Source organism: Octopus bimaculoides, chromosome 24 (genome assembly GCF_046866305.1).
Source record: "Octopus bimaculoides isolate indiv1 chromosome 24, ASM4686630v1, whole genome shotgun sequence".
NCBI classification, from domain to species: Eukaryota; Metazoa; Mollusca; class Cephalopoda; order Octopoda; family Octopodidae; genus Octopus; species Octopus bimaculoides.
Window position 1 is genome coordinate 29912288 of NC_142951.1, and position 24147 is coordinate 29936434.

The following is a 24147-nucleotide window of genomic DNA, read 5'->3' on the forward strand; positions in this document are numbered from 1 at the left end:
ACTTCAGATAATATACCTATGCTGTTGACAGATATACAAGTACATTTTTCCTGACTCTTAGTCTTATACACACATATATGATGTACTCACACACAACCTTGATAATTAGAGAAGGCAAAAGAGAGAGAGACAGACAGACAGACAAACAGATAGAGATGTCTTTTCCTTTGTCTGTCTGCTTTTCCATGTATGTCTTGTGACAACTGATCTCTGTGTGTGTTCTAGGTAGCAGCTAAGCTATGTATTTATTGTGGGTAACTGAGCCGTGTGTTAGTTCTGATATGTCTTATGCCATGTGCATAGCTTTGTAATAATAGTAGTGTTAGTAGTAGTAGCAGTTGATATGTACTGTGTATGTATCCTGAGTAGCTGGTTGTGGTCGGCATCAACATTTCTTTTTCTGGTTGTTAGACAGATAACTGGTTATAGTAAGGGTTGTTAAAATGGCTTTCTTGTGTGTTCACATCTTCCATGTTCACCAAAAGATCATCTTGGTCAGATCTGAAATACAGCTTACTGAACAGGTTCCTTAAAAAAAACAAAAAAAAAAACGCAATCAGAGAAAAATGCAATAATTATCAAGTAATTATGTTATGACATGGGCATACACATCTGGTGCAAAATGGTATTACACAAATAAATAGTTGGTTGTATTTCGTTTTTGGATTTGGTTTGCAAGATTCTAAGGTTGCAAGACGCAACGAAAATTTTAGGAAAATAAAAATAAGGAATAAGTGGAAATTTTACAGGTGAGTGTGTTAAATTATAAGGCACAAAAAGAAAATGACTCTCCTCAGACATAACAGAATAGTTGGTTGTAGTTATCTAAAAATAACCTATCACAGAAATAGATGTTAACACAGAACGCAACCCTTACTACTCGAACGTAGGTATGAGACTCGGTATTCACTGTTCAACTACCGACTGTCAAACCAACAAATGTCAAACTTACACCGTCAACTACATCTGTTGACGGTTCACTCAGTTCTTATTTATTGTAATCGGTTAGTCCACCTTCAGTCACATAGGGGTGTTCAGGATTCTCCTATAGCAAATTAATAACTAACCTGAGTGTAGGTGGCTGTGGTTAAGTGGGGGGTGGGGTTGCTGTAGGTAGGTCGGTGGTTAAGAGGGTGGCTACAGTAAAAAAGTTCACTCAGCAACCACATGGTACCAGATTCAGTACCATCATCATCATAATTGCTGTTTTAACATCTACTTTTCCATGCTGGCATTGAGCAGATGGAAATTTCTTGAGGTGGATTTCCTGCAACCATGCTCAACATGTTTAGTTCACTAGATCTATAGTCTGTGAGATGGCGATGTTCTTTTCTTATTTTGGAGATATTTCCTTGCTTTGTAGATACTATTACATAACTTCTACCTTTGTAGCAATAGTTTTAATATGATTTCGTTTCTATTTGATATTGGTGTTTGTGATAATAAGCAAATGTAGGCATAATGGACATATGTGTAAAAGCGTGGCTGTGTGGTAAGAAGCTTGCTTCTCAACCACATGGTTCCAGGTTCACTCCCACTGCATGGCATCTTGGGTGAGTATCTTCATTCAGGTGACTAAGAATGAAATGTCCGATTTTCTTATGCACCAAGTTTGGCAGTCATTAACTCTAATGTTTTATCCTGACAATTCTTTGTTTTACAACATTGAAGAGTTACATCATCAATTTTTGAAATGCAATTTATGGTGTCTGATTATATCGTGAGTTTTCTCTTGTAAATCAATTTTTGTGAATATGACGGGCTTCTTTCAGTTTCCGTCTACCAAATCCACTCACAAAGCTTTGGTCGGCCTGAGGCTATAGTAGAAGACACTTGCCCAAGGTGCCACACAGTGGACTGAACCCAGAACCATGTGGTTGGTAAGCAAGCTACTTACCACACAGCCACTCCTGCGCCTAACTTACAACCTTGTAACTTTAAGAAAAAGTGAAAAAAATAAATAAATAAAATAGAAATAAGTAAATGATGACTCACGTCAAGTTTTTCCTTTTGTATTTCATGTAAAGACACGCAACAACAGCAATAAATACAAAGACTGCTAGTAGACTGAGTAATACTGCAACAGTCACTGTCGCATTTGAAGTATCCCCTAGAAAGAGACAAAGAGAGAAAAAAAAAAACTTTTTTGTGACAACAATTTATAATAAAGAAAGCTGCTTGTTAATTAGTTTGGAGTATGCAACTTTTACTAAAAGAAAGTAATTATTGAAGTCTACACTGTCCAGAAAATTTTTATAAATTCCAATTTTAATCTTTCATAAAAATTTAAATGTTGAAGTGAATCTAACGGATTTTGTATGTTATTTTAAATGGCTTATAAACACCTTCCACGCTGCAATTGTTTTCGTTCCAGCACACGATCTCAGATCAGGTCACTTGCTATGCAAGTGCATCTCCGTAAAAATAAAAATTTAAAGTTTTATCATTATTATTATTGAAGATTTCACAATTTAATCAAACCACAAAACTAATTTTTATTGATCTAACCTTGTCATCTTACACTATGAGGTAATTTTTTAATGCTTCTGTTTATACTACTTTTGGAAATATAAAGGTTGCCTAAATATTTGCAATTCTATTGTCTTCAAACATATAAGTAAAACTATTTCTCCAAATTATAAGTTTAATCCGGCATCAGCAAAATTATGTTGATTCCAGTATTGTTTCGTATTTGTTGTGTGTTGTTGAATATTATACTATTTATATGGCTAAGTCAAACACAATACCTGATTTCCTCGTAGATTCTAACACTGTCTTTGAGTGCTTGGTATTGTTCTAAATTTATTTACTGAACAAGTACTATTAGACAAATAAAGGAGTTAAAGGAATATCAAACATATAAGGAATATTACACAGATTGTGGGTCAGAGGTGTAAAAACCAGCCAGGGAGCAGACTTCCAGCAAGTCTCATAAAAGAACCTTTCCATTTGTTCGTCTATATTTCCCAATATTCCAGGAAGTGGTTGAGGAGGAAGAGTCCTTAGATGGTCCTATCAGAAGTAACCGCCGACAAATGATCTGGCTGGATACTGGAGCAAAACCAATGAAAATTATGGACATTACCCAGTCATCTCACTCATTGCTCTGAAATGGTATGATCATGAATTCAAATGGACAAAATAAGATCCATTCCCAAGGATAGATGTGGGAATTGAAAACACGATCTGGTGATTGGGAGTGCACCACCCTAACCACTAGGTCACATGCCTTCATGTGTCTGTTTTAAACTGATCTAAATTATTCAACCAGATCTAGTGTTGTCTTTCTCTACCATACATCATTTGAGCTGATGGTCGTTGTGAAGAGACCTGCTGGAATTGTCCATATTTCTACCTTTCCAACTAAACTACAAGCAAGCACCAATCTCTTAGTGAATGCCTTTACCAAAATCTTTATGTTTGACAGAGTTATGGTTTTGGAGTTACCCATTCTGTCCTCCTTGATCAGGCTCTTCCTTGGCTCATGTGACTCGGAGTGCTTCCAGTCTGCTGCCATTTGTAATAGTCGGTAACCAAAAGAGTAACAAATGAGCCAGGCGGGGGATTGAAGTTTGTGGCGCTGATGTCCCGATCTTGGCATTTTTATGCATCACAAGGCCACCTGACATGTTTGTTGTCATTATGTCTGCTGAAATGAAATTTCTGGAGAGAGGGGATGGGGAGAGATATGGGGAGGTGGGGAGAGGGAGGCAGGTGGGGAGAGAGGGGCAGGTGGAGAGAGAGGGGGAGGGGGAGAGCGAAGAAAGGACAAGAAAAAGAAAGGAAAAAGAAAGAAAAAGAAAAGAAGGACGAAAAAGGAAATAGAGAAAAGAAAGATAAAAAGGAAAGAAAGAAATGAAAAGAAGAAAGAAAGAAAGAAAGAAAGAAAGAAAGAAAGAAAGAGAAAGGAAAGAAAAAAAAGGAAAAAAGGAAAAAAAGAAAAGAAAAAGAAAAAGGAAAGAAAGAAATGAAAGGAAGAAAGAAAAAGAAAAAGGAAATAAAAGAAAAATAAAAAGGAAAGAAAGAAAGAAAGAAAAAAAAAGAAAGAAAGAAAGAAAAAGGAAATAAAGAAAAGAAAAATAAAGAAAAGAAAAATAAAGAAAAGAAAAATAAAAAGGAAAGGAAGAAGGAAAAACGGAAAATGGAAAGAAAGAAAGGAAGAAATAAATAAAATGAAATAAAAAGAAAGAAGAAATGTTTTTGCTTACTTTTAGTCAGGGTATCAACAAAGGCTGACTTGCGATACACAGTGATATTTTCATTGTTAATCTTAAACACTGTGGAGTCTGGTGTAAAGAGAGATTCATATCCTTTATAAAGCGTTTGTAGGTGAGATGCATTGTAACCATGCAGGATGATGATCACCAATGTTTGGCTTTTGTCCTTGGAGCTTCTGGTGACATTCGACACTAAAAAACAATAATAATAATAATAATAATAATACAATTAAACCTTGGGAGAGGCATTATGCCGGTAATAAACACACGCACTGGTTCAGTCCTTTATTAATTTATATAGTTTTTTGTTAAATTATTTCATTGCACTCTTGCAATCTCTTCAGTAACTTGTCTCTCCACTTCCATTTATTTTGAATGTATGATCTGGCGTTGTTTTGGCGTTGTTTCGAAACTGTTCGGTATGAGCATGTGAGTGTGTGCAAGCTCGTATGTGTGCACGCTCATATGTGTGCACGCACTTATGTGTTCATGCTTATATGTAAGTATGTGCGTCCATATGTGTGTTTGTAACAATTTCGTTTACATCAGATCAGATAGAGACTTTTTTTTTTTTTTGTAAATTTAAATTTAAATTTATTTATTTACGTTCATATTCCACATCATATGTATGAACAACACATGATGATGATGATAATAATAATCCTTTCTACTTATAGGTACAAGGGCCTGAAATTTGAAGGGAGAGGACTCTTCAATGGCAGCCCCTGTTCAGGCTACCTTTTGAGTGGGATGGGCTACTCGACTTGAAGAAAATTCTAACTGGGCCCCACCTGCAAGGTCATCTGCTGTTTACCTTGATATGAGTTTACCATGTTGTGCACATGATTGTGATACATGTGTCAAATGTACCCTTATCAGATGCCAGATGTAGTCATGATGGGTATATTGGGCTTCGTGTATTTGTAGCCCAGTGTCACTTTGATGGCATGTGCTGTTATAATAATTCTCCTTTCTACAATTGGCACAAGGCCTAACATTTTGAGGGAGGGGGTTAAGACGCCTTAATAATAATAATCCTTTCTACTATAAGCACAAGGCCAGAAATTTGGTGGGGAGGGGGATCAGTCGATTACATCAACCCCAGTGTGTAACTGGTACTTAATTTATTGATCCCGAAAGCATGAAAGGCAAAGCTAACCTTGGTGAAATTTGAACTCAGATCACCGTTAAGCATTTCACCCAGCATGCTAACAATTTTGCCACCTTGCTGCCTTGAATAATAATTATTATAATGGTTTCAAATTTCACAACAAAGGCAGCAATTTTGGGAGAGAGTGGGAGTCAATGATAATGATAATAATAATAATAAATTCTTTTATTAGCCACAAGGGCTCACATAAAACAACATTAAATGACATGCAACAACATAAAAGACAAAAACAGGATGATACAATGGGTTTTACAGCGTGTAAACAATATATATATATATATATAACAATAACAAATTAAATTAAAACTCCCAATAGAGGAAGCGCTTTAAGGTCCTTGTGGAAAAACCCACAAAAGCCCTGATTGCCTGATCAACGGGGCAAGAGCCCTTCTTTTATTTCTCACAGGTGTATGCTCAGAATTGATCCTTTCACACCGGCCATTCTTCCAACATTCACCCACCTTTCAACAAACTTGCTACAAGGCAACACTTCCCTCTCCACCCTCAACTTCCTTTTCGAGTGAAATAATAATAATAATAATAATAATAATAATAATTTTCAAAATACAAAGACCTGGAAATAGAGGTAACTCGAATGTGGAATCTAAAGACAGAAACAATTCCTATCATAGTAGGTGCCTTAGGTATAATAAAAAAAATATTCAGACAAATACATAACAAAAACACCAGGACTTACAAATATATATAACATACAGAAAATTGCACTACTGGGCACTGCACACATCCTATGCAAAACACTTTCAATACAGTAACCATAAGAGCATCACAGCAAACCACAGCACATACCCAAGGCGCACAGAGCTGCGCTCGGTAGTGAAGTGAAAGCACGTTATAAAACTAAAACTACTGAACAATAATAATAATAATAATAATAATTACCCTCAATGAAGTCTTTTGAGATCATACAGCCCTTTTTCTCACTAATCTTACGTACAAATTCATATGTTAACTGTGATTTAAAGTCTTTAGTGTTTTTGACATTCAGCATCACCATACTTAGTGGTCTGTTCCTGGTTGAGGGACATAAATTTTTCAGGGTATTGTAAGAGGACCCAGCTATTTGAAAGTGGTTTTCTTCACAGAAGTTTATAGTCCAACCAGCTAATATTTCTCTGTAAAATAGGAAAACAATAACATATAAGACAAAAAAATGGAACTTGGAAAAAAAAAAAAATCAGAAAAAGTCTATATTTGATTCTGTTCATGGTCCTTACATGTCATGTATATATCTATCAGGTCATCCCATAAGTTCTGTCCGATTTTACCTTTTTTTTAAATTGAATGAAATTTAATAGTATTTTGGAATGTCTAATGGAATTAAAAATTATTTTTATGCATTTGTGTACATTTAGACTAATTAAATATTATTTTACAGAATAACAGAATTAAAATTTCTTTGATTAAAACCCTTTCTAACATGGAAGTATCCAAAGAGCATTTGAGGTACATAATACTTTATGAGTACAAAAAAGGAAACTCTGCAGCCGAAGCGACTCGAAACATACACTCAGTTTATGGGAAAGAATACTTGAATGAAAGAACTTGCAGAAGATGGTTTGCAAAATTCAGAAGTGGAGATTTCAGCCTTGAAGATGAAGATCGAACAGGATGTCCAGTTGAATTTGATGATAAGCTCCTTGAGGCATTACTTGATGAAAATCCTGCATTATCAGTTGAAGAATTGGCAATAAAGCTTAGTTCAAACAATACAACTGTTCATCGTCATCTTCAACTACTTGGAAAGGTTCCTAAACTTGGAAAACGGGTGCCTCGTGAATTGTCCGACAGCAACTTGAATTGTCCGAATTCACTTTGAATTGTTACCACCTAATGCAACAATCAATGCTCAAGCCTACTGTCAGCAATTAGAGCGTTTGAACCAAGCTTTGAAGAAAAAAAAAGACCCGCTTTAGTGAATTGAAAAGGAGTGATGTTTCATCAGGACAATGCGTGACTCTGCACTGCAAAGATCACATCAAAGAAGATCGAAGAGCTTGTGAGTGGATTGACCTAGGGTTAAACAACAAATGCCACACCCATGAGTAACTCAATTAGAGAGACATACATACCGTTTTGTTATTAAGACAGGTGGGTGCTTTGAACACTGGTTTTGCATAATGGCCTTTCTCTCCTTTGCCACAGGAACATCTGAGATCATATAGGAGACACAATCAACTAATTGGTTACTTTTATCATGTTGCAGCTTCAACACACCCGACCCTATGGTCAATTGCTGATAAATAAAATAAAATAAAATAAAATAAAACAAATGAAATAGGTAAATTAAATAAAATTAAATTAAAATAGGTGTAGGAGTGGCTGTGTGGTAAGTAGCTTGCTTACGAACCGCATGGTATATATATATATATATATATATATATATATATATATATATATATATACACACATACACAACTTTTTTCAGTTTCCGTCTACCAAATCCACTCACAAGGCTTTGGTTGACCCGAGGCTATAGTAGCAGACACTTGCCTAAGGTGCCACGCAGTGGGACTGAACCTGGAACCATGTGGTTGGGAAGCAAGCTTTTTACCACACAGCCATGCCTGCACCTCATTGGCAAATTAATCTGAATGCAAAGGGTTAATTAAAATAGTGATTTTCAATGGGGGTGGGGTTCGTAACGCACCTTGGGGATCTCTATAAGACTTTGTCAAAGTTTATGTGCCCTAAATTGGTTATACTCCTACAATAAAATATCTTTATGGTTTCTTTAAGCAATTCCTATTTAATTGTAAAAATTATAACGGAATTTTTAAAACATCAAATGGCCGTGACAGGGACCAGTTACATAAAGCAGGAATCAAAGGGATCCATAGATAAAAAAAAATATTGGGAACCACTGAATTGAAGAATTAGCTGTGGTTAACAAACCTTGACAAACTCACTGTAATCATCCTTTTTCTTGTCAATAATCATAAGGCTTTGGTTTTGTGTTATCAAATTATTAAAGGTGATTGAACGGTTGGACATCTGGTCAAGAGTTGACCAAACAAGAACGTATTTACTTGAAGAGTTTGATTCCTTGCCTGCAGGAAGAGAGAAAAAGTTTATTGATAAGTATTGTGGAAGGGTTCCAACCATGCCCCAAGTGACAAAAATTGGACTGACACATTGCTGTAAATTAAAGGGTGAGCAGTTCACTGTGAGCTATTGGCAGAGGGTATTTAACCTTGTGCAATAATAATTGTAGAGTGTCGTGTGAATACTTTCTTTCCTCCCACTTTGTTAAATTATTTATCAAACACCAGGATATAAAAGTGGCAACAAGTTGTTTCGAAGCTTGCACTGAACATTTAAAGATTATTTTTTTTGGTATGAAACCAAAGAAAAACCATCTAACATGGAGGACATATTGGTTTCCATTGTGAAGTTGCAATAGCAACAGCATCTACAACAGCAACAACTACAAAACCAACAGCTGCTGGAATTAATGTTGAAGAAGTCAGAAAATACTGCAGGTTCTTACTCGCCGGACAATGTAGCAAATTCAGTTGAAGAATTCAGCTTTACACCAGAAGAAGGGGTTACCTTCTTTGAATACTTTTGAAGATACAAACAAATCTTCAAAGAAGTAACTATAGTAACTATATTCTGCTGAAGAGACAAGGTGAGATTTGTTTCAATGAAACTATTTTTATTCAAAATTTTCAACGAAAGAAGTTCCTTGTTCAATACTCGATGACAGTGTTTAGATTTGGTGAAAAAGGATGAAAATTTTGTCACCTATGCTGGGGTTGTTAACAGAGTGTGTGAAAAATTCAAATTAAATTAATTAACCCTGGACATGTTCAAATGTCCAATTTTTGTTCAAGGGCTAACTGCAAGCAAAAATGCAGATATATGTTCCAGAAAGTTGCTTGTGATAGGACCCTGTGGAGGAGGAGCCTGGGGACTCTACCCACATGATCCCACCCTGGAATAGTGGGCTGAGAAGATGGATGGATGGATGGATGTGATACAAAACAATGATTACATAAGAAAATCAACTTACTTCTCAGTTCTATCCAGTTATTTGATGGTAGATTCCCATCCAGTTTTATCTCATTGATCTTTAAAACATCATGTTGCACAGTACCCGATGTTTCTGTTGGACTTTGTGATGATGGTGGTGATGATGAGGTGGTGGTGTAGTCAGAAGTTTCGGTTGTGGAAGAAGGTGTAGATTTATTGTCATGTGATGTTACATCCGTAAAATTTGATGTTGACATTTCCATGGAATCCGTTGAGCTGTTATTTGAGGTCGTTGTTTCTTCCGTATGACCTACAGTTGTGTTATATGATGTTGGGGTCGCATAAGTGATAGTGGATCCATTCGAGGCTGTGGTGTTTTCAGTTGATTGTGTTGACGTATCATTGAATGCTTCTGTGACTGTTGTATAGGGAACAGACGTAGAGATAGTGTCATTGGATGATGTAGTTGCATTCACATCTGTTGTCACCTCTGAAGAATTGTTTGTGGAGTTCGTGGACAGAAATGTTTCTGTTGTCATGGTAGTGTTTAATGATGTTGAAGGTGAAGATGATGGTATAGTGCTACTCATTGGAGATGATGCAGAAGTTGAAGCATTGTTTTTGCTTGGACCTGTATTTCCTGGCACCAAAACAAATAATTTGAAAGACAAATCGTAATGAAAGAATTTTACCATGCCGTTACCGTTAGAGTTCTGAAATATTACAAAAAAAGGAATTAGGATGATCGCATCTATAGAGACAACAACAAGGAGACTGACAGGTTTGCTACAAGAGAGGTAAAACAGAGTACACACACACACACACACACATGCAGACATACACAAGTGTGCAAACAACACACACATACATGCACATATTTACATACACTCACAGCACCATCCACTTCTGCAAAAACAAACCACACACATCCTGCAATTCCTCTCAGAGGCCCTGCACACACACACACACACACTGCAAAATTCCTCTCAGAGGCCTGGCACACACACACACACACTCACACACACAAGCCTCCGCAGACATCCTGCAAAAGTCCTCTCAGAGGCCTGGCACACACACACACACACACACACACACACACACACACACACACACACACACACACAAGCCTTCAAACACACCTTATAAAATGCTTCAGAGGCCCTGCAGACACACACTCACACATACTGGCAGAAACGTTAGCACACCGGGCGAAATGCTTAGCGGTATTTCGTCTGCTGCTACGTTCTGAGTTCAAATTCCGCCGAGGTCGACTTTGCCTTTCATCCTTTCGGGGTTGATTAAATAAGTACCAGTTATGCACTGGGGTCGATATAATCGATTTAATCCGTTTGTCTGTCCTTATTTGTCCCCTCTGTGTGTAGCCCCTTGTGGGTAGTAAAGAAATAACTCACACACACACAAAATCCTCCACACATTCTGTGCAATGGAATTTAGTGTGGGGCCTAAATACGAGTGCATCAGAGGGAAATCAATAGTGACAAATGAACGACTAGCTCAGTAGGTAGAGCACAAGAAACTTAATCTTGGGGTTGTGCATTTAAGCCCCACGTTAAGCGAAATACACTCTTATACTGAAAAGGATTTGTCCTCCACAGCAAAGAGGATTGGCCAGCAAGAGTCCTGTGTCGGTGCCATGTAAAAGCACTCATACCAGTACCACGTTAGAAGCACTCAGCACTCACTGTAAAGTGATTGGCGTCAGGAGGGGCATCCAGCTGTAGAGACCAAGCCAAACCAGATTGGGACCTAGTACAGCTCTCCGGCTTGACAGCTCTGGTCAAGCCATCCAGTCCATGGAAAATGGATGTTAAATGATGATGATGACGATGACGACAATAATGATGTTGGTGGTGATGATGATGATGATGATGATGATGATGATGATGATGATGATGGACAGGAAATAACGTACCAATTCAATATACTGCATAGCCTTTTCTTTGGGTGGATACAGATATGGGTATGTCTGAAAAAAGAAAAAAATTTGACAAACTATTCCATCTTGAGTTGAGTCTTTAACAAGTTTATGTAATTTTTTCTGGGTTTTCTTTTTTTTAGAGAAATTAATGGAACAAAAAAAAACAAATAATAATCCTCAACTTTTGTTGATTTCTCTGGTTTTAACTTAATCTCAGCAAACATATTTAAAAGTATAGAAATTAAGATTAAAAAAAGAGAACCGCTTAAAAACTAATGCTGAAGTGGGGGAAAATCAAAATACATGTGTAAATATGTACAAACCAGGGTGAGGGGGGGAGTGGATGGATGGAAGGTAGGTAGGTAGGTAGGAAGGTAGGTAGGTAGGTAGGTAGGTAGGTAGATAGATAGATAGATAGATAGATAGATAGATAGATAGATAGATAGATAGATAGATAGATAGATAGGTAGGTAGGTAGATAGGTAGGTAGATAAACAGACAAGTAGGTAGGTAGATAGATATATATTTAGATAGATAGATACATAGATAGACAGACAGACAGGTACATAGACAGACAGACATGTAGATAGACAGACAGACAGATAGATAGATAGATAGATAGATAGATAGATAGATAGGAAGATGGATAGGTAGATAGATAGATACATACATACATACATACATAGGCAGGTTGACAGATAGAGAGATAGGTCAGTACATAGAGTGGGGTAGACAGGGGGAGAGGGGGAGGGAGGGAAGGAGGAAGGAAAGAAGAGAGAAAGAAAGGAAGCAAGAAAAGAAAAGGAAGAAAGAGCAAGAGGATAGTAGGCAGTAGATAAAACAAAGAGACAGTGTCAGAAGAAGCAGATAAATATGTGAATAAATGAAAAAAAAAAGGCATGGGTGGGGTGGGGACAATGCATACCCCTGCACGAAAATATTTTTGTCTTTTTTTTTTTTTTTTTAAGTATCACTATTACAGGTATTTAAACTGCGGCGAAATGAAGTAATTAACTCATTAATAAATGAAACCCTTGAATCCATCACTGTACACACATGCAGAGTTGCGTATCGATGTATGTTTGAAGAAATTCAAACCAAATTTTCACTGAATATTTCTGCCAAATTTGATGAAAATCCATTCAGCCATTTTCCAGTAATTTTGCAAACACACAGACAATACCCTGGTTTCACTTGTATGCGCAGGGTGATAAATAGATAAAACAAAGGGAAAATATAAATCCAGGAAGTTCCACCGTTCCTAAGATAACTTACCCAAATTTTTGTCAGATTTATTGAAGATTTGCTGCCATTACCAAATGCCACTCCATCTAGAACAATTGGTCCCGAAGTATTAGAGACGAAATACAAGAGAACTGCAGTAGTTTGTTCCTGATATATATAAACAAAATAGCAACACATCGTAAGCATTAAACGCAAGTTATTTGGTCAATCAAGTTCAACCCCCACATCACTGCAAAATTACTGGTATCTACATATATATATATATATATATATATATATATATTGTTGTATTTGGGGATGGCTGATCGTTAGTAAGGAAAGACACAAATAAGAAAGAAGAAAGCAAAGGACCACTGATGAGGTCACAGAAGTGTGATGAAAGAACTCTGGCCGAAATACGACTAATGTAATATAAAGCTGAAGCAAATTAACACCAAATATATAGTGCGTGTGTTTTTATTGGCTAAACTGGCAACATGACCATCTCCAAATACAACAATATCTGTTTCAACACACGATTTCACATCAAGAATCTTGAAAAACAAATATATATATATATATATACATAAAGGGTGTATGAAAAGTTTTGAACTTTGAAGTCTTGTACCATGTTTTTTTTTTTTTTTGAGGCTCAAGACTTTTCATATACCCCTTGCATATATATGTATATATAATAATAATAATATTAGTGAATAAAATCCAAAACTTACAGGGAAAAATTCAATTTAGCAAAACTAAATCAAATTTCCCAATATAAAATATATGTATATAATTTAGAAAAAAACTACTATTAGACAATTCAATAATAAAGAATGTAATTCAAATGGAGACAAAAGAAGATTGCTCTGGCTGTTGCATCCTCTGGAATTGCAGCCACACTCCTAAAAGGTGGAAGAACAGCCGGATGCCCTTCCTAATGCCAACCACTCTGAGAGTGTAGTGGGTGCTTTTACATGCCACCTGCACAGGAGCCAGTCTTGCGGCACTGGCAATGACCATGCTTGAATGGTGTTGTTTATGTGCCACCAGCACAAGAGCCAGTCAGCGGCCCTGGCAATGATCGCGCTCAAATTGTGCTTTTAACATTCCACTGGCATGGGTGCCAATCAGGTGGTACTATCATCGGCCGCGACAGCGATTTCACTTGCCTCAACAGGTCTTTGCAAGCGTAGTTTATTGTCCAATGATTGAAGGGTACTCTTAAATGGGCTGGTTATACAGCATAAAAGACAAATGAAATGCCTCAAAGCATTTTGCCTGGTATGCTAATGATTCTGCCAGCTTTCTGCCTTAGTTTATAGATATAAATATTAAACATTATTTCTTCATAGATACAAAGGTGTTTAATTGTCTTGAAAATTATAATCGTATTTAATGAAATTTCAAGTGGAATACCACAGGAAATTTATAAGAAATGAAGAAACAAAAATGCCAAACCTGTTTTGAGTCAAAAGAGATGCTTAAACTGTAAGTTTCATTGTCATCAGTTGTAAATTCATCAAGTGATGTACTATGTGCTAAGTTTCCATCAAGTGTGACGTTAACCTCAAGGGACTTCAACTTCCATTTTGGTAAGTCATTGCTGTGCAAGATTACAGCAAGTGTAGAGTCATTGAGAAATGACACTTGTTCAATGTGCACTGGTGACAGGGGACAATTGTTCACACTGCCTTCTGTAGATAGATTACTGGCCAATTGTATGGGAGAGACTTCTTTGTAACAGATGACAACATTAGTTTGAACTGGAGGAGATATGAACACACAACTGATGAAGAAGACATATGGTTGGCAATGGCACAAGGATATGGAATTGTTACAGAAATTAGCAATGGCACACAGGTATGGAAATATAACAGATATAGTAAGAACACATACATGGAGAAATGCTTCAGCTGTTAGCAATAGCATTAGGACATGAACTTGTGACAGAAGTTAACAACAAAATGCAGATGTGGAAATACAATAGATGTAGTAAGAATGCATACATGGAGAAATGTTTAAGCTGTTTGCAACAGCATCAAGACATGAAATTATTACAGAAGTTAGTAACGAAATGCAGATATGGAAATATAACAGATGTAGTAAAAACACATACATGGAGAAATGTTTTGCCTGTTAGCAACAGCACTAAGACATGAAATTTTTACAGAAATTAATAACATAAGAATCTCATAGTCATCAGCAACAGTACAAGAACATGGAAATATCACAGGTGTTAGCAACAAGTAGAAATATCAAGTATTAACATCAACACAAAGATATGGAATTGTTGCAGAACTTAGCAACAACACAGATATGGAAATGCCAAAATTGTTAGCAACAGCACGTGGATACAGAAAGGTAAAAGCACATGGCTACAGGGAGGTCATGGATGTTAGCAACAAGAAATGGTTATTAACCCATTAGCATTCCAATGCTAATTAGCATTAGCATTAGATTACTCTGTCAAATGTAATGCTTATTAAGTCACTTTGTTTAATTAAACACACATTATCTCGTAGCTTCGAAGTTGGATGTAGAGGGTTTGTAGGACACAGTGTGAGACGACTGCTGTTATCATTAGGCCCAACTCATCGTAAGGTAAATACCACCATGAGTGATATCCAAACTACAGTGGAGAAGGCTAGCCACTGGATTTGGTTAAAAAGAGACGATGAGCGATGGCTAGAAAAATATTGAGCTTTGTTTTTAATAACCAGTTGATCTAGCAAGCGGGGCCTCATATCAGTGAGGGGGGGGGGGGGGCCGGTGCGCATTGATGCCGTCGAGAGGTAGGCCCCGAAACGGCGCGCATTCTCTCCTGATGACCCCATACACTTGCTGGCTTCTGGTATGCGGAGTTCTTGACTGGTAGCACTTGCATGTGCGAGTTGTTTGCAAGACATCTAAGTCACTTTGTTTAATTAAACACACATTATCTCATAGCTTCAAGATTTCTACGATGTGATTGTTTATCTTAGAATGACTTTGTAGGGTAGGTGTGAGAGTCTGGGTCTGGGTACTATTCACATAAAACAGGTAGAATTATTTTGGCTGGATATGTCCAACTTAAATGCTAGAGGGTTAAAATGTAATTTACAGATTTTAGCAAAAACATAAGAATATGAAAATATTGCAGAGAAAATATCTAAGAGTCAAAACTGCCAACTTTTACTCTCGTTACTGCTGCTGTTTAGCACAAAATCAGCCTTGGTGCAATCAGGCTGATGATAAAAATTGATCCAGTCCATTATTTTCTGAATCGGTGTATCTAAGACTACATCAACTAATTGATTAGAGTGATATTTGGTTGCTATTTCTAGCAAGTCAAGAACCATATAGAGGCTCCTTTCTTTACACAGTTGTCATTATTCTTTTACTTGGTTCAGTCATTTGACTGTGGCCATGCTGGAGCACTGCCTTTAGTCAAACAAATCGACCCCACAAATCACTTTCAGGCAGTGCTCTAGCATGGCCACAGTCCAGTGACTGAAACGAGTGAAAGGTAAATAATATAGATGATATTGTATTATCCAATATGACCTTTCTGTTTCAAGATAATAGGATGTAATTTGAAGGTGGTTTCGTTGCTATTTCTAGCAGGTCAAGTAACTATGGAGAGAGTAAATTTATAAGATAGAGAGGTAGAGACAAAGAGAAAGAAGCAGGAGACAAAGAAACAAAAAGAAGGACAATAGTACTCACAGGATCTTAAAATAATTGTATGATGAATCTGGCAAAAACAGAAATGAAGGAAAGGTGAGCATTTACAGTAATTAAATCAGTATTTGCATTAAATAGGTCAGCATTTAGAGATTTACTGTGGTGAATATCTAAAAGTTTGAATTAGAAATTATGTTGTGAGGAAAAGACATGCGGCTAAGGGACTTAATATTCAAGTTTATTTCAGCTACTACAGAGAAAACTGTATGCAAAAGTTGAAACGACGTGAGCAAAGGTTAATTGAAGAGTTATGTCCCTTGGGTATGGCAAGCCAACGAAAGTTTTCCAGAAAAGGGAGCGTATGGCAAATGTTAGTGTGTTTCAGGGTTGGTGTTCTTGTAGAATTAGAATGCATGCAATGGTACTATATGTGCAGCGTGTTCCAGGAGGTGGGACATGCCCAAAGGCTGTGTAAGAATTGTGTGTGTTCATTTGTGTGTATTATTTGTTAATGTTTTGGTTAAAACTGGTTAAATTATTTTGTGGCATTTATGGATGCATGGGGTATGTGTGGGGGGCTATAATTGGGGAGGGTGGAAAAGGGTCTGTTGGGTGGATGTCCATTGTGTAAGGGCGTGCGTATCTCTGAGTGTGTCTGTGTGTGTGTTCTGGTCAAACTCCTTACTGGATTCTCAGGTATTGGTTGTAGGAGGGTCAAAGCTGAGGGACTAGCAGGTATAGTCATGATGGGGAATGTAGGTATGATAGAATGTATTTCCTTTCATGTGGGCAAGGATTAAAAATTTCACTTCTGCTGTTCAGGTATTATGCATATATATTTTGCTATATAAATATATGGGTGCTACTTTAGCGTGTGATCAACTGCAATATCCTACTTTAGCATGCAGTATCTTGTCTATGCTGTGAAATTACTTTTAGCATGTGGTCTGTCTTTTCTTACCCTTTAAACACTTTAGTGTGTGATCTATCTCCACTATAAGAGCTTTATACTACAGGATGATAAAAACAAATTGAATAATGTTGAATAATGATTTATTAATAACTTACACTTCATCATCATCATCATCATCATCATCGTTTAACGTCCACTTTCCATGCTAGCATAGGTTGGACGGTTTGACTGAGGACTGGTGGACCAGATGGCTACACCAGGCTCCAATCTGATTTGGCAGAGTTTCTACAGCTGGATGCCCTTCCTAACGCCAACCACTCCGAGAGTGTAGTGCCAACCACTCCGAGAGTGTAGTGCCAACCACTCCGAGAGTGTAGTGCCAACCACTCCAAGAAATCTTAATAATACACACTTTGTACATCATTTAAGAATGCCACAAACAAATCTATATGTTAAGAGAAATCTTTTAACAACATTGTAACGGTTAAAATTAACTCAGGTTAAGAGGGTAAGAAAAGGTAGACCACACGCTAAAGCAGAACCAATGTATGTGTGAGCAGACACACACACACACACACACACACACACACACACATCACCACCACGATCACACAACATGACAATCAAATATAATCAAACCTGTAAAATGCAAGATAAAAGCTCATAAAAAAAAAAGAAAAATGATTATATGTGAAGAATATAATAAGTTGCCATAGTTACCAGTGTATGATGAGTGAGGGTGATGTTGATGGTAACATTGTGAACCTCTCTCAAATGCTCCATTAACACCTTGTTGTTTTTAGCACTTAAAACTAAAAACCCTTTGCTGTTGGTTTGCTGACCATCTAAAGGGAAACTTCTAGAGCTGAAGTGTATAATGATAATGATTTCTTATTAGGACGGATGCTACATTAATTCAAAATAGCATTCCATATAACTTAATTCTTAAATCCTTTTATTTGATTTCAACCATTTGTCTGCAGGAATGGAACAAATCGACCCCAGGACTTATTCTTTGTAAACCTAGTACTTATTCTATCGGGCTCTTTTGCCGAACCGCTAAGTTACGGGCACATAAACACACCAGCATCAGTTGTCAAGTGATAGTGGGGGGACAAACACAGATACATGCACACACACACACACACACATGATGGGCTTCTTTCAGTTTCTGTCTACCAAATCCACTCACAAGGCTTTGATCGGCCGGAGGCTATAGTAGAAGAAACTTGCCCAAGGTGCCACACAGTGGGATTGAACCCAGAACCATATGGTTGACAAGCAAACTACTTACCACACAGATACTCCTGTGTCTAATGTGTATATACTATAAAAAACAAACTCCACAGCTTCAATATTTGTCTCAAGAAAACATCTTGCAGAGATGCTGCATGCTTGCTTGCTTATAATGGCCCATCAAAGTTGATGGGCCATTATAGGCACAAGACCTGAAATTTGGGGAGAGGGGGGGGGGGCTAGTTGATTACATCAACTACAGTACTTGACGGGCGCTTATTTTATCAACCCCAAAAAGATAAAAGGCAGAGTCGCCCCTGGTGAAATTTGAACTCAGAACATGAAGACAGGCAAAATGCTGCTAAGCATTTTTTCACAGTGTCACTGGTTACAGCAATTTGGTCTCTCTTCCTGTTACCTTTTCTCATATAACATGACTGTGTTGCATTCAACAAAAGCACAAACTGTAACCTCTGGTGCCCATTAACACACATTAATTATATGCAGTGATTAAGCTTCTTTTCACAATATTATTCAGCAAGTTATATACAGAAGACACCTAGTCAGTGTGTTCATTGAACATTGACCCATTAATCTATTGAATGTACATTTGTAAATATAATGATCAGACCATTTCGAGTTTGGCTGTTGCCAGTAAGACATGTGAGCAAGATCGTTGCTGGTGCCGATGGACTGGCTCCTGTGCAGGTGGCACGTAAAATACACCATTTCAAGCGTGGCCGTCGCCAGTACTGCTTGACTGGCCCTCGTGCCGGTGGCACGTAAAAGCACCCACTACACCCTCGGAGTGGTTGGCATTAGGAAAGGCATCCAGCTGTAGAAACTCTACCAAATCAGAGTGGAGCCTGGTGTTGCCTCCTGGTCCACCAGTCCTCAGTCAAATCGTCCAACCCATGCTAGCATGGAAAACGGACGTTAAACGACGACGATGATGATGATGATGAATGAAGATTCATGGCTCAGTGGTTAAGGTGTTCAGTTCACCATCATAAGGTCAGAAGTTCAATTCCTTGAGCAAGACACTTTATTTCACATTGCTCCAGCTGGCAGGAATGAGTTGTACCTGTAATTCAAAAGGGGCCAGCCTTGTCACACTGAATCTCCCTGAGAACTACATTAAGAGTATGTATGTCTGTGGAGCGCTCAGCCACTTGCATGTTAATTTCACAAGCTGGCTTTTCTGTTGGTTGGATCAACTGGAACCCTCCTCGTTGTCATAACTGACAGAGTTCCAATAGCAGTAGTGTTGCAGGTTAATAAAACATTTGGAAACCCAAACTTCAGTGAGATCATTGCCTACAAACGCAACCTACCTCACACAGCAAACAACCGACAAAGGACACATGACTGATTGTCTCACTAAAGATGTATCTGAAACACAGTCCAATATATTTCTCTACAGAGAGGGGATGGTCATGTCTAGGATGCTTTAGATCACAGCTCTGCTGGATTAGGATTAATCTGGCGCTAAACAACAACGATAATAAGAAATAAGAAACTTACGAGTCGTTGCTGTTTATGTCTAATGAGAAATTTGTAAAAGAAAAATTTCCGCTGCCGCTATTGAGTTCTATAAAATCTTCCTGTGAATTATTACCAATATACACTTCACTGATCAACACCTGTAAATAATAATAATAATAATAATAACAACAACAATAACAACAACAACAATAATAATAATAATAGTAATAATAATAATAATAATAATAATAATAACAACAACAACAACAGTAACAACAACAATAACGATAATGATAAAGGTAATCTTTTCTACTGTAAGCACAAGGTCTGAAATTTTTCTCAACTGGTATTTATACCCTTGACCCTGAAAGGACGAAAGGCAAAGTTGATCTTGGCTGAAATTGAACTCAGAACAACAACAATAACGATAATAACAATCCTTACTAGTAAAGGCACAAGGCCTGAAATTAAGGGGTAAGATCAAGACAGAGAATGATCAAGAGAGAGAAACATACAAAAGAATGAACAAGTTAAGAAGACAGTACAGGTAATGAGGAGGATCAAGAGGAAGTGAAAGTGAAAGTATACCTCTGCCCATTCTTTGGTGAGTGAAAAACATGTGGGAGCCAGCAGCAGTAGCAACAATAAGTTTGGTAAAATTTTAGAAGACATTTCTGAAACAGAGATAAAAGAAAGTTATTTCCATGCATCATTAATTGATTAATTTGAAATATTGCTAATGAATACAATTTTGCCTAAATTAGATTTAAATTAAATTTTAAGATGTATCGTGGTTTGTGTTTGATATAGATAGCAGTTAGCTAATCTCTGTGGACAGAAAGGTTAGGCATATGTTGTCTGATGAGCCTTCAAACAGGTATGAAACTTTTTATCCCCATGGAGATTGAACAAAACTTGCTTACACATATTTAGATTTTGAAAGGTGATTTATATAGGTGCAAGCATGGCTGCATGGTAAGAAGCTTGCTTCCCAACTACATGATTTTGGGTTCAGTCCCACCATGTGGCACCTTGGGCAAATGCTTTCTATGATAGTGTTGGGTTGGCCAAAGCCTCGAGTGGATTTGGTAGATGGAAACTGAAAGAGTCCTGTCATATATGCGCACACGTGTGTGTTTGTCCCCACCACCACTTGACAACTGTGTTGGTTTGTTAGCATCCCCATAACTTAAGGCTTTGGTCGGTCCGAGACTATAGTAGAAGACACTTGCCCAAGGTGCCATGCAGTGGGGCTGAACCCGGAACCATGTGGTTGGGAAGCAAACTTCTTACCACACAGCTACACCTGCGCCTATATATATATATATATATATATATATATATATATATATGTATGTATGTATGTATGTATGTATATGTATGTATATAAAGGTGGCAAGCTGGAAGAATTGTTAGCACACCGGGCGAAATGCTTAGTGGTATTTTATCTGCTGCTAAGTTCTGAGTTCAAATTCTGCTGAGGCCAACTTTGCCTTTCATCCTTTCGGGGCCAATAAATCAAGTACCAGTTGCATACTGGAGTCGATCTAATTGACTAGTTCCCTCGCACAAAATTTCAGGCCTTGTACCTATAGTAGAAAAGTATATATATATATATATATATATATATATATATATATATATACACATACACACATCTATATTAATATATATATACATATATATTTATATACATATATTTGTATATGTGTGTGTATATATGTATATGTGTGTGTATGTATGTATATGTGTGTGTGTGAGAGAGAATTTTGTTGCCTACATTGGTGGGTGGCCCTAGGTAACCCAGGGGTCATGGTGGAAAGGGACCGAAACACCTACCAAGCTACTGCACTGCCAGATGAGACATCAACTCCTGCATTCGGAGACAAATAACAGCAATACCCTCAGCATGCAAAGTATCCACCCTAAACTCTGTGTGTGTTTGTGTGTGTGAGAGAGAGACAGGCTTCCACACAGTCTCCACCAGCCAAATTTATTCACAAGGTATTGTTCAGCTCTAAGTTGTAGTGGGACCGAACCTGAAACTGCCTGTCCTTGGAAAGGAGTTTCTTAACCACACAGCCACCCCTGCGTGTCGAACTGTTGTATGCAATGTGTTCTAGTTGAGTGGGATTCGAGGGTATTTGGCTGCTATTTTCCTAGTAATGATCACGTAGACATTTGCGCTTTATCTTTATTGTTGTTAACAGGGGAAAGAGGTCAACTGGAGTTGTTTGACTGCATTTTGCCACATACACATACATAAACATACACACTTGAACACACTTGCACACACACACACACACACACACACACACACACACACACATACTCTCTCTCTCTCTCTCACACACACAGTCATATACATACACCCACAGACAATTACACACATATGCACACACACACACTCTCTCTCTCTCTCTCTCTCTCACACACACACTCTCTCTCTCACACACTCTCTCTCACACACACACTCTCTCTCTCTCACACACACTCTCTCTCTCTCTCTCACACACACTCTCTCTCACACACACAGTCATACACATACACCCACAGACAATCACACACATATACACACACACACACACACTTTCTTTCTCTCTCTCTCTCACACACACACACTCTCTCTCTCTCACACACACACACACTGTCTCTCTCTCACACACACAGTCATACACATACACCCACAGACAATCACACACACATGCACACACACACACACACAGAGTCACACATACACATGTGCATACATTCACAGCCTCACATACACGCCCACACACATATATACAAGCAGCAAGGACACTTCTTATTTGTTGTTATATAACATTACACACATATCTAGAAATACATTTTCATATCAATTTTACTGCACAATAAATTTCCTAGTAACAACAACAACAACAGCTGCAGTAGTGTGAAAAAAGAACAGGAACAACAACAACAACAACAACATTAACAGCTGGGTACTTCATTATTCTCTGGGGGCAATGTAGTAACATAGCTATATGCAATGTACCCCCAGGTGACCTATCATTGTATAACCAACAGTAATGTAACCTGCCATTACATAACATACCTGTAATATACTCACAGGTACCCTCTCGTAAGTAATATATGCTCTGGTAACCTACCCTTATATTGTTGTTGGCACTCCGTCGCTTATGACGTCGAAGGTTCCAGTTTATCCGATCAACGGAACAGCCTGCTCGTGAAATTAATGTGCAAAGTGGCTGAGCACTCCACAGACACGTGTACCCTTAACGTAGTTCTCGGGGAGATTCAGCGTGACACAGTGTGACAAGGCTGACCCTGTGAATTACAGGCACAACAGAAACAGGAAGTAAGAGTGAGAGAAAGTTGTGGCGAAAGAGTACAGCAGGGTTCGCCACCATCCCCTGCCGGAGCCTCGTGGAGCTTTAGGTGTTTTCGCTCAATAAACACTCACAACACCTGGTCTGGGAATCGAAACCTCGATCCTATGACCGCGAGTCCGCTGCCCTAACCACTGGGCCATTGCGCCTCCCTTATATAATTTACCTTTATCATGCATAACCACAGGTAACACACATGCAGGTTGTACACCCTTAGATAACCTAGACTCAACTAACAAACTCAGGAGTAAATTTGCTCAGGTCACCCACCTTTGGATAACATTTTCTCAGGACACCTAACCAAGGGTAACATTTACTTTTTTTAAAGACTTTTCCACTGTTTACTTCCTGTGCATATTTTACAGTTGTAACCAAAAATTGGGAACACTTTTTGTAAAATTAAAATGGTCATGTCAATTTTAATTGACGTGACAATCAAAAGCAGTCCATTGTGTGTATGCATGTTAAAAAACACCATCTGAATGTGGTCAATGCCAGGCTTGCCTGACCGGCTTCCGTGCCAGTGGCACGTGAAAAGCACTACCCAAACATGATCAATGCCAGGCCCGCCTGACTGGCTCCTGTGCCGGTGGCACGTGAAAAGCACTCACTACACTCTTGATCAAAAGCAATCCAGTTATGACCACCTTGCCTGTCTTAATTTTTTTTCCAGGCTTTAAATTATGTAATTCTAGGCAATGTGTACTTTGTCTTTTAAAAAATGGTAGGACAATGTTTGGGAAGGGGGGGGATTAGGCTACTATTTCTAGCAGGACGAGCAAGCATGTAGAAGCTTCTTGCTTACTGCTGCGGCAGCTGCTGTTGTTGTTGTTGTTGTTGTTGTTGTTGTCCACATGTCTGGACTTGAATAGTGTCCACATTGTTCAATATCCAGCCAAGCCACATGTGGCCTCTCACTACAAGTTATTACATGA

At 38.0% G+C, this 24147-nt stretch overlaps 1 protein-coding gene across 2 annotated transcripts in view; it reads right to left on the bottom strand.

Annotated features, from left to right (window-relative positions):
• Positions 1-391: 391 nt before the first annotated feature.
• The window catches only part of LOC106868692 (uncharacterized), a 46600-nt gene continuing 22844 nt past the window's right edge, over positions 392-24147 (bottom strand). Inside the window, exons 1-15 of one of the 2 annotated variants that reach the window (XM_089341320.1) lie at positions 21681-21703; positions 20430-20515; positions 19881-19999; positions 17841-17985; positions 16250-16277; positions 14003-14307; positions 12596-12712; positions 11315-11368; positions 9422-10094; positions 8302-8456; positions 7479-7642; positions 6289-6521; positions 4209-4409; positions 1996-2110; positions 392-528 (exon numbers count right to left, since the gene is read on the bottom strand). In XM_089341320.1, coding sequence (XP_089197446.1) covers positions 408-528; positions 1996-2110; positions 4209-4409; positions 6289-6521; positions 7479-7642; positions 8302-8456; positions 9422-10094; positions 11315-11368; positions 12596-12712; positions 14003-14307; positions 16250-16277; positions 17841-17985; positions 19881-19999; positions 20430-20513 — 2514 coding nt within the window. In that variant the 5' untranslated portion in view covers positions 20514-20515; positions 21681-21703 and the 3' untranslated portion in view covers positions 392-407. Of the gene's footprint in view, positions 529-1995; positions 2111-4208; positions 4410-6288; positions 6522-7478; positions 7643-8301; positions 8457-9421; positions 10095-11314; positions 11369-12595; positions 12713-14002; positions 14308-16249; positions 16278-17840; positions 17986-19880; positions 20000-20429; positions 20516-21680; positions 21704-24147 lie in introns of those variants that run through there. The other variant, XM_089341319.1, reaches the window with a different exon arrangement.